This window comes from Scardinius erythrophthalmus (assembly GCF_964197995.2).
Source record: "Scardinius erythrophthalmus genome assembly, chromosome: 17".
Lineage (NCBI taxonomy): Eukaryota > Metazoa > Chordata > Actinopteri > Cypriniformes > Leuciscidae > Scardinius > Scardinius erythrophthalmus.
Window position 1 is genome coordinate 11,679,051 of NC_138237.1, and position 12,525 is coordinate 11,691,575.

The 12,525-nt window shown below is 33.7% G+C and overlaps 1 protein-coding gene across 1 annotated transcript; it reads left to right on the top strand.

Annotated features, from left to right (window-relative positions):
- The first annotated feature begins 9,093 nt into the window (after window positions 1–9,093).
- cd8a (CD8a molecule) lies at window positions 9,094–12,320 on the top strand. The gene is made up of 6 exons (XM_081391290.1): window positions 9,094–9,231; window positions 9,739–10,053; window positions 10,453–10,557; window positions 10,664–10,765; window positions 11,158–11,197; window positions 11,553–12,320. The coding sequence occupies exons 1-6, from the start codon at window positions 9,159–9,161 to the stop codon at window positions 11,602–11,604; spliced, it is 687 nt and encodes a 228-aa protein (XP_081247416.1). The 5' UTR covers window positions 9,094–9,158; the 3' UTR covers window positions 11,605–12,320.
- Window positions 12,321–12,525: the final 205 nt, after the last annotated feature.

A 12,525-nucleotide genomic window follows, 5' to 3' on the forward strand; every position in this document is an offset into this window, starting at 1 on the left:
GTATTATTGAGTATTTCTGCAGCTTATTTTTCTGTGATGACACTTGTTTGTATGGTGTCCCCCTGTCTTCCATATCTGAGGGTGTGTTGGTTTATGTGTTTGGGTGTTATCAAGTTTCCCTCTGAGGGTGTGTGCTCCCTTTATGAAACTATACCGAATGATATTGCCTGATGTCTGAACACAGCAAGGATTAGCTTGAAATATTTATTATGTATCAACTAGACTACCTAAGACTAAATGCACATGTTGATAGTTAATGTGATGAACTACACTACACCTGTGGTTACTGTATAGGAATTTGAGGACTGACTTTATTCGTCCACTAAAACTCGCAAAAACACCAGTAAAAAAGCTGGTAAATGACCAACAACAACTAAAATACAAAATAAATTTGGACAAATAACATTTAAAATCAAAAGGACTATTTAAGGGGAAAATGAATACAGTCAAAAATTAAATAAAAGGTCTGTGTCAAATAAACAAAATGTGGGTATGAGAGAAGCTGTGCTGTCATTCAATTTGAAAATGCAGCTGTTCTTCCTGATACTTTGAGGCAAATGAACAAACCTCTTCCTGTGCAAAAAGACAGAACATTATCTCTGTCGCATCGCTCGTTCAGCTTTGAGCTCCTCAGCGCTACACTAAAACAAAACCACCACAGAGAGACCACAGACCTTGCCGCATGGAGAGCGTCACAGACTCTCAACACAAGACCTCCATTACACTGTTTAGCTCTACAGTCTCTGAACTGTAAGAGCAATGTTTTATTATTAGTTTATTTATTTTGATAGGCTTTCAATAATTTAGATGAGTGCAAAAATAGAAAAACATGATTTTTTTTGTGGGGAAAGGAAACATTTTTCTTCATTTCTTTATTGATTGTAGAAAAAACATGTTAAACCATGTTACATTAAAAATGTTAAAACAATACATTAAATTCATATACCTACATCTAGCGTTATTTATTTCAATACAAAAAAGTGCACAGAACTACATTTGGCAAATTAGTAGGGTCATCTTAAGTGTACAGTTCTTTGAAGCAAAAAAAAAAGCACATTACTCGCAGAAAATATCAGGTATAAGCTGTAAAAAATACATTTAATATCAATAAAGTGGGTATTCGAAAATGAATAAAATACATGTCATACTTGAGGGGTAGCTTTCCTTAAACTTATAATGTTCTGAAAAAAGAACTGAAGTTCTTATCCTTTGTTGCGTCTTGATAAGTTTCTTTGTGATCTTTGTCTTTACCGATAAGCATCAGCACACATGAACATGAAATAAAACCATTTGTATTTAAAGCCTTTTGAAAAATTACCCAATTACCCATTGTAGGTCTTTATGTTACACTGCGTGCTAAATCTACCATTTTTAATTACCATGTGCGTTCATCTTTGTTCTGTCTCAAGACGAAATCCATTAAAAGGGACACAATACCAGTTCATTTGAAGGGTTAAAAATGACAGCATATAAATGATATTTATGAATTACATACATAGAATATCACATTCTTAACCCTCAATGACAAGTGAATACTTCATTTAAAAATATTATATTTAAACACAATACTAGATTCATTAACATCTAAAATACAATTCCATCACTTTGTATTTGAGATTTCATTGCATTCATTTCAATTGTAATATTGCATATTATAAATATAATTGTATTATATATATTTTAACAGTACATTTTACAGTACACAGTATATTTTACATACATTATGTATGTATGTCAATGTCACTTTATTTATAAAGCACTATTTAAAACAACAACTGTTTACCAATGTGCTGTACATACTGTAGCATAGACATAAACACAATAGTGTAAAACAAATTAACAGACAATAAAACAGATAACATGACACTGTATCATCGATTAAAAGCTATTTCAAACAAATAAGCCTTCAGTTTTGATTTAAAATTTCTTACAGTATATACGTGTACACACACATATACATACATAAATCATATACTGTATATATACGCCAAAACAGAACAGATGCATGTTCACAAGCTTATGTTATTTTATCAGCCTGTGCAATAATACTAGTAAAATATAATCACACAACAAAATGTAGCCAATAGCAATCTGTCACTTTATGAATGTTTAGAGAAACAAGATAATAATGGACATTGAAAAATCCTGCCATGAATGCAATTGCGAATGTGTTTCATTAAAAATAAATCGTCTAAAATACTATCACACCACTTTGTATTTGAGATTTCATTGCATTTATTTCAATATTAATATTGCATATACTATGAATATAATACTTTCATAAACTGTATTTATATATAATTTAATAAAGTATTATGTATATATATGCTAAAACAGCTTGTTTTATTTTATCAGCCTGTGCAATAAGTAAAATACAAATCACACAACTATATGTAGCCTATAGCAACCCGTCACTTTACAAATGTTTCGAGAAACAAGAGGTAATAATGGAGGACATTAAAAAAATGTCACGAATGCACTTGTGAATGTGTATCAAGTGCAGCTGGCTTTCAGAAACTATTATAAGTCACTGATAAATATACTAAATCACCCCATAAAAAGCAACATATAAAATATAACATTTCTGAAAAAAATGCACTTGTATGCTTTGGTATGCTTTTATATTGGCTCTACAGCTTTGATAATATCTGCTAACTGGGTTTTGATTAGATGAGAGGAACATATCATAATTTTAAGGAAAAGAATAAGTTACTTTAGAAATGACTATTATTTAAGCACATTCAGGATTTCTGAGACCTGAAGGTATACAACCATCACCAAGAAAGCAGAAGTATACTTACATCAGGTTGTGATCTGTAACTGATCCCTCCCTCTGAGCTTCAGGTGAATGGATACAGTGTTTGAATGAAGAGAATCCTAACGCTGTAATTGCTGCAGTGACTGAAAGTCTGTTTTTACTGATCACTCTCTAAACTGAGCTGTCTGAGGTGGGCTGCTGTCTGAGGTGGGCTTGCATGTAATAATTCTCTGTTGTGGTGTGTGTGAGGATGAGTTGGCCCTCTTCCTCCAAGGAATCCCCAGGCAAGCCCCATCCCCCTCATCCCTGCCTTGGTCTCTGAGCTGTGTTTTGGGTCTGAGACCCACGTCTCTGAGATCAGGTTCTTTTGGTGAGTCAGACAGGGATCCCCAGGTACGAAATCAGTGGATGATGAGAAATTACCCAGACTGAGAAAGTGACTCAAAACTACATGGGGGGCCATGGAAACTGAGGGTGGACCGCCTGTCAGAAACTGTCTCTCTGTCTGACTGGAGGTCTTCCTGAACACCCACCGGCAAGATATGAAAAACAGACCTCCCTTTTATGAAGGATCAACGCTGTATGTGAGATTTACTGTACAGTCATAAGGTCCCTGCCTTTGTTTTTGATTAGAGAAGTGATCAAATGTGTTTTTCTTCATTTTTACTGTTTAATGTGTTTTCTAAATATATAGTTCATCTTTAGCTCAGCTGTTCACATACATTCAAACATTTTCTATAGTATATATATATATATATATATATATATATATATATATATATATATATATAAATAAATATATATATGTAACGTTCTAGCTCCCCAAAGGGAGGGGAGCCTGACAACCCACTGCTCGGGCCCACCGATGCCAGCAAAGGAGGTATGAGTCGCGGTGCGAGAAAAGGACACAAACACCAAATACCGTATAAAAAACTAAGCTTTTATTTAGCCACGGTAATATTGTAAATAATAAACAATAATCATTTTCTGGGAAAAGGGGAGGACTGGACGGACCAAAACAAAGAAATAAACAAAAAGGACCCCACCCCTAACCTATACTAATCCCCAATAATATAAAAAATAAATAAATAAATACAATCCCTATCTGGCACACGATCAAGGCGCCCTAACCAAACTTACAACTGGTGGTCCGCCCAGGTCTAGCTGGTGTTTCTAGACAGAGAAGTATACCTACGGGTGATGTATGTATACCCCGGGGTAGCTCTAAATCTACTCCCCAACTCCCTATAAACAACAGAGAAAAAAGGTAATTAGTACAAATTATAAGAATCCACAAACACACAAGTGTTCCGTCCTGCTACTACAAGTTCCAAAAATGGAACACAAGTTAGGTTTACTAACACACAAAAAACTGTTTAAAACTATTCTCAAATGTTTCAATCAAAAATGTCAGAAAACCAAACACACACACACACACACACACACACACAAACACACACACGGTACAAACCAAACCAAAAGCAGGAACAGAGAGAGAGAACTGATCCAAAACTGAGCTTTTTAAAGAGCCCAGCCAGCTGCAGCTGCCGGAACAGTCACAGAAGCCATCTTACCTGGTAGAAAAACACAAACACACAAACCACAAGCAATACCAGAACAAAATGACTATAAAACGAACCCAGAACTCTGGGGACGTAACAATATATATATATATATATATATATATATATATATATATATATATATATATATATATATATATATATATATATATATATATATATACACACACTGTAAAAAAACGGCAACTGTGGTTGCCAGAACTTTACCGTCAAAAATACGGTAGCAACGTTATTGGTTTTACAGACTTAACTTAAAATGTACAGTAATAAACAGTATTTTATTATCTGATATAATGTGAATTTACCGTCCTATTGAAGTATTAATATGTTTTGTATCATTGTAATACATTGATAACCACCAATCAAAGCAGTGATGAGAGTCACATGATCAATCAAAGCTCATCACAAGCAGCTCTTCTACAAAAATGTTAATGCTATAGAAGCTGCACAGTGTCATTCACACAAACATTAAACACCATCATGGTAACACATGAAATTTTAAAAATGCAATAAACATTCATTTAATAACATTAAATGTAACATAAAACCCTAATGTACATAACTGAATAGAAAAAACGAAGAAAACTATGAAGAAACATAGTTATTTCAACAAAAATACTTTTTGTGGGAATTTCAATGTACGGGTTTTCACTGTAAATTATACAATGAGTTGTTCTTTTTCACTTTCAACTGTAACTTTTTCACTTCACTGTAAATTTAACGGTATTTTACAGTAAAATGTACCATTAGATCTATCACAGTTATTTACCGTATATAGTCCGGAAACTTTCTGTTAACCAATTAACAGTTTTTCACTGTAGCATTTTTACAGTCTTTTACCGTTAAATTTTTTTTACACGATTTTAAACGATTTTTTACAGTGAGTTATATACTTTATATAATATTTCTTATTATTTTTATTGTTATTATTGTTGTTGTAGTTGTTAACATTGGCTAGTGAGTTTGCAACATTAGAAAGTCACTTATAAACAATTGGACGCACACAAAAAAAACTGATAATAGTTTAAATAAAATAATGATAAAATAATTTTACACACACACACACATGTATATATGTATATATCTCGATCAGTATAGCCTACTTTTTACCTTATATATATAAATACAATTATTATCATTTATTTTTTGCATTTGTTTCTTTAGGCTTACAGTAGGCCAGGGCTATTCAATTGGCGGCCCGCGGGCCAAATGCGGCCCGCCAATCATCTCCATGCGGCCCGACGGCACCAACCTCCCTCCTCCTCTTTTCCTGGTGGTGCGGCTAATTCAGTTTGATACTCGCTCCGATTGACCTGAGAAACGTTTTACGTGCGAATATTTCAGCAGTTATTATATGTGTCCCGAATTTATGTTGACTGAACCAGCGATACCAATCATTCGTGAATGAATCATTCTTTTGGTTCGATTCTAAACGCGCTTTTAAAACGGTCTAAAACTATTCGGATTCGTTCGGACCGCTCCGTCACTGAATCATCTGAAGCGGTTTCTCGGCCAGTACAGTTACAACAAATAGCGCTGTTTTCAGTTGTTTCACTAGTTGTTTCAACACGGCCCAGCACAGAGTTGCGTTTACTCCCGGTCCCGGACACTATATTAAACAGCGTTGCGTCAACCAGTAGGGAGCGTTTCAGTTCGACAGAAACCTCTCTGCTACAAACCACAAATCACTCGATGATTTATTAAATCGGATGAAACAGCCTCAACATTCCCAACAAGACTGATGAGCACAGCAGGAGAAACACTGTGGCATGAACGAAATTAGAAGACTTTAAATCCCCTAATCACCCTTACAAACATTTACCATGAATGTACTGTAGTAATTTACCATGGTTGGGCAGAAATGTGCAATATTTATATTGAATACTATGTAGTAATAAATAAATATAGTAAATATACTGTATATAGCCTACTATAATATTATACAGTATAATAGTAAATATAGTGATTTATATTGCATTAGATTTATTAGGTGGGTAGAGGAATATATAATTAATGCTTGTTATGAATTTATGTCAGTTTCTTTGTAAAGGTGCGTATAGTTTTAACTTGTGTTTAGGCATTTTTTATACAGTGGGAGCCTGTGGTTAACAAGTCTCACTGTCAGAATATTGTCATTTAAGCATATTATAAATAAAATAATTATTATTTCTCACCAACAACAGCTACGAGTTTGTATAATTAATTTATTTGTTCCAAGGAAAATAGTTGTACACAGCTGTAAATTATCAAGTTTTTTATTTATTATGGTTTTATATATTTGCATACTGTTGGGTACCACATTTCCAAGTAAATACCACACTTTTTTAGGGTTACTTTAACTTATTTATTGAAACTGTTATGTTTCAATAAATAAGATAAACCCCCAAACCAACCCACCGGCCCACCACAACTTTTCGATTTGATAATGCGGCCCTCGAATGAAACTAATTGAATAGCCCTGCAGTAGGCTATATATATCTTATATAACACTTAGGCAACATTTGATAAAATAACAATAATACACATTCTATTCATTTTTTAGTGTACACCTAACTGGGTCTTCAACAGATTTGTTTTTGTTGATAATGTCATAAACTCATATTTCCACTAACCAAAATACATGGCCAATGTAAATGTTACGTTAATTTCCAGGACAGGAGACGTAAATGTACATTACGTCAGACCGTGTTGCGACATGAGAAAGAAAGGGGGCGCTGTTGTTAGTGATGTAACCGTGTGTGGGCAGCATCCCCTTCACATTCATATTATTTAGACTCTCTCTGTACGCCTTCAGAACAAAGGTGGTCTGAAGCTGTCGTACAAAACAAATGAACATCTTTCCACTCTTCTTGGGAAACGTTATATTCTGATACCGTCATGACGTCAGGTGATACGCAGACCTGTTGTGAGTTTTTCCTCAGCGAGATAAGATAGCACAAATACACTTTTTAAGCGAAACATTTCACAAAATGGAGATTTGAAATCACAAAGTGTCTCAAATGAAAACAAAAAGTGTCGTGTTGCGTTCTGGTCCTCAAATGTTAAAGGAACATGTTGATAGTAATGAACTACACATGTGGTATTACACCTGTAAACCTGAGGAGAACTGACTTCATACATCCACTTATTACCTTGAAACCCAATTAATTAAAAATAATTGCAAACACTGGTTCAGAAAAGCAGTTGTGGACAGTAACTGCTTAATTAGATACATTCTTTCAAGTTGAGTCAGACACACCAGTAGTGGCTAAAAATAAACATGGTTCCTCGATCAGTATAGCCTACTTTTTACCGTTAGGCTACTTAAGTACATTAAAAACGAAATAATTTCGTACATCTTAAGTAAAATTGGAAATGAGTAGGCCTGCTTAAATATAGGCTATACTGGAGTAATATTTGATTAGGAAAGGCTATCTATAATGTAGGGTAGGCCTATCCTACCCTTAGCTCAAGTACTAGGCCTACTTGATTTGAGTAGCCGTCTGCAGAAAAGTGAGGTTAAGATGCATTCTCTCTGGGTTATCCATGCATTAATAACTGTTTAGCTTTTCAATTCTGCATTGGTAGGCTACTGCATTTGTTAAAGTATATCATGACTACGATTTTCTTAAGACGTGTGTGAGTGAGTTAAAGTGAAAGAAATGGAAAATGTCTTTGAAAGTGAGCGTGAGAATATTCCCTTCATTTAATTGTGCATAAATAGATCTTAGAAACGTAAACGAACAAAGCGCGTGGACGCAAAAACATTCCGTGCACATCTGTAATAGCCTTTGTACACCCTAACGACAAATTTTCTAAGCTGAACGTTAGGGGTCCAGAGTTGCAGTACAGCCCCACTCAGAGGAGCGCGTCACATGCGGTTTGACGCGCGATCAAAGAGCTGCGCGCGCCGGTGCATGTGCTCGTGCTGCTGCTGGTGCATAGACCCCCCTTCAGGTGCACGCTGAGAGCATGCTGCACCACTGCACAGACAATACGTCAAGCCACTTAAAAAACAACCACCACCTGTTTTATAGACCAAATTTTAACAATGATCCACATCGATCCAAAAAAAAAAAAAAAAATGTACATATAAAAAAATTTCTACATAAACCATTCTGACAGAATTCTACCTAATCATGTTATGTAACTTTAGCCTTACTTGACCTACAGGGTATACTATATATATATATATATATATATATATATATATATATATATATATATATATATATATATATATATATATTTTTTGCACAATTACAATTTCAAATATTGCTGTTTCTTCTATTGTTTTATGGTTCCCATAATTGTTTTACAGTTTAAATTGTGATTAATACCATATAAGGCATTGTGACAACTTACACCAAAGAGTGTGACAGCATCCCCCAATAGCTGCTATATATATATAGTATATACAGAAACTAAAAGTAGTGAAATGATTATAAACCTTATCTTTACTACATGGAATGTACACAAAAAATTGACTGTGCACCTGTAATTCTACATATTTTTATGCTGTTTACTTACCATTCGGTTACCATTTGTTTCTGGGCCACTCATTTTACATCTTTAAATGTTATTTATTTATATATATATATATATATATATATATATATATATATATATATATATATATATATATATATATATATATATATATATATTATATATAATGCCTCAATTAGTAAGCAACAAAACAAATAGTGCATTTATTTTCTTTAGTACAATTTTGCAGTTCAGTTGAAACCAAGACAGTGAGGGTTTGGGAGGGGCAGACGAGGAGATTTCGTTTCATCCTTTCAGTAGTTTTGTTCCTGTCGTTATAGAAGAACTGAATGTCTGTGCTGAGAATTGAAAAAATGTATCAAATATACATTGGATTTTGTGTGAGTTTGTCTCTCATCTATGGTGAGTTAAACATTTTCTCTTAAATCGCAATTACATTATATGAAATGTAGTGAAAGATATAAAAGTGTACAGGATGGACAGATTGTTTACGATTTTGATTAGACCAAATATAATTTGCCTGCTGTTTTTATGTACAGCCGTTACAGTCATTTTAACTGTAAAATAATCATTTTTATTTAACATTTAGCCTAACTACCTCAGCACAGAAACAGCATGGAAATGATGATACAACACATAAATGATGATATATATATATTTGTATTGGCATGATTAAAAGTATAAAAAGCTACATACAAGTTGCTTTCAGTTAATTCAATGGTGAAACAAGTTAATTCTATTTTCACACCACTAAATGCAGAGAAATTCAGTTGTACATGACTTTTAATGTGACCATATGAATAAAAAACATTTCTGTTTAAATCAGTTTTAGATGGTATTGTTCACACATGCATTAAAAAGTCTTGTTTTTCTTAATCTAAACACATCTCTTATTCTCTTTGTCTCCAGGAGTCTCTGCAGAGATCAATAAAGAAGGAGCGAAGGTTCGAGTTGAGTGTGACATTAAACAGTCCGGCACCTTGACATTCTGGTTTCGAATAAACAGTGCAGGTGCAGACTTTTTATTCACTGTTAGAAATACGGAAATAAAGGAAAAAGCCTTACAAGAGGGAAAATACGATATCGTCGTAGACAAAAGTGGTAAGGCACATTTGGTCATTGAATCGTTCAAGAAAAAAACAGACAGTGGTGTTTACACCTGCGCAACCATGAACAGCAATAAACTCTTCTTTGGAGGGCTGACTGAAATTAAAGGAGAACCAGGTGGGTATCTGACTGTTAAACATTAACATTTTCAGGTTAAATCAGAAACACTGATCACATCTGAATTTTCAAAAGGGTCATGCGATATATGAGCATTGCAAAAATAATTTTTGTCTTGTTTTTCAGTAAAAAAAAAACATAAACACCCTTAAAACAAATCAATTTAATTGAGAAGCAAAACTACATATATGAATCATTTGTTTAGAATCAATTGTAATTTGTCTACATTTAAGTTTGGTACCTTATTGACAAATTCATTTGTCTTGTTTTTAGCATAGATTTAACTACAACAAAGTGAGGGATATGCTTAAAATAGGGGGGGGGGGGGGACTTGCCAGTGGAAATATAGAATTACATTAAAGAATAATATCATTGGATTTGCTAATATTTCTGTTTCAGATCCAACAACCCAACCTCCAAAACCAGCAGAGCCGATCTTAGTGACTACAACAAAATCTACAACCAAATCTACAACAATATCACAGTGTCCGTGCAAAAAAACAGGTTTGTTGTGCTATATATATATATTATGTTATGGAAATTAATTACAAAATAAATCTTTGTATCATAAGACAGCTTTGTAATGATTAGGAGGTGTATTTGTTCACAGGGAAGTCTGGTATTATCTGTGAGATTTGGATATTGTCTTCTCTCGCCTCTGGCTGTGCTCTTCTCCTCATTCTGCTGATCGTCACAATTTTGTACTGCAACCGTAAGTCAAATCCACAGTATGCACAAGCTTTGGAACATATAAGTTATCGCACACAGTTACTGCTCGACTTGAGCACAGACATTTAAAACATATCCACAATTATGCTAATAATAGCCTACATGTGTAAATCCATTTTTCAATGGTGAGAGACAATAACTATGCATGCAAATGATTTTCAAAACTCCTACACATAATTATTTGGAGGACATGTAAGAACAATTACACTATTATTAATCTATAAAAACACAACCAAAGATGTATTTACACTTAAAAAAATAAGTTCTATTTTATAATAATATTTTATATTATAAAACATGTTTTCATGATTTTTTGACTGATTAAGTTTTAGCATGCTTAAAACTTTTTGTCAAATGTTTTTTTTTCTTCTCTAGGTTTAAGAACAAGACGATGTCCCCACCATTACAAAAGACAGTAAGTCACAATGACACAATCATTAAATGGATAGTTCACCCAAAAATCACCCTCGCCCTCAAGCTGTTTTAACCCTGTGTGAGTTTCTTTCTTCTGCTGAACACAAAAGAAGATATTTTGAAGAATGTCGGTAACCAGACAGTTGATGGACCCCATTGACTTCCATAGTAGAAAAAAAATAAGTCAATGGGGTCCATCAACTGTCTGGTTACCCATATTCTTCAAAATATCTTCTTTTGTGTTCAACAGAAGAAAGAAAATCATACAGGTTTGGAACAACTTGAGGGCGAGTAAATTTTCTTTTCCCTTTTATACAATACAGTGTCTATTCAATATCTCAATTTGTAATTTTCAGACCTCAACCCAGACACGTCGGCCACGCTAAACTGCCCAACAACCACTTTTAGCTCCAGTAAAGAAGCAGGAAAGTTTTCGTTGGTTCAGTTTTCTTCTCATTAAGTACTTTTAAAAGCGGTTTCCTCCTTCATTATTATTCAGTCTCTAGAACGTTAAATCTTAATCTTTCAAAATGATAATGTTTCTGAAATGAAAATGTCGGTTTCAATGAATTTAGGTGATTTTTATAGTTATGTCTGTTTCTGTCACTGACAATAATCAGATCTTTTCTTTATGTGGTTTTTGATAGTCTTAATCTGTGAAATGTTTTATGTTTTGCTTCAATGTAGGCTTGTTAATTTGGGCTTATTATGGCTTAAATTGATGCATTTGTGTGGTGTGCAAGTGCATCTTTACAATACAAAGTTGTAAAATTGTAACAGATATATTGTAATAATTGATATATTGTAATAATTGAGATCTCTGCCATCTGCTGGCAAGTGATATGAACCTCAGATGTAGTCTTGTACATTATTTACTGAACGACTCAGCTTTACAGAACAAATTGCTTTCCTACTGATGTCTGTTTCTACATTTAATTGTAAATAAATGAAAATCAATTGAAAATAAAAAAGGCTCTTGGATGAAGTAATAGGCCTGTATCATGCATTCATCCTAGTGACATGAAGAATTTAAAATGAACAATTTCAGTATAAATAACACTGGAGGTGACAGCACGAACGGTCAATAGTCACAAGCTGCCGAAGAATAAAGTAATCTTCCAGATATGCTGAAGTCGTTAATGTGTAAATGCATTGCAGGCTTGATCACAACATTATGATTTTAATGTTTTACTACATTCTTTGTAAACAACATACACTCAAAAATAATGTAGGAGTCTGGTAACACTTTAGTTTAGGGTAAACTTCTCACTATTAAATAGTTGCTTATTAACATGCATATTACTAGGATATTGGCTGTTTATTAGTACT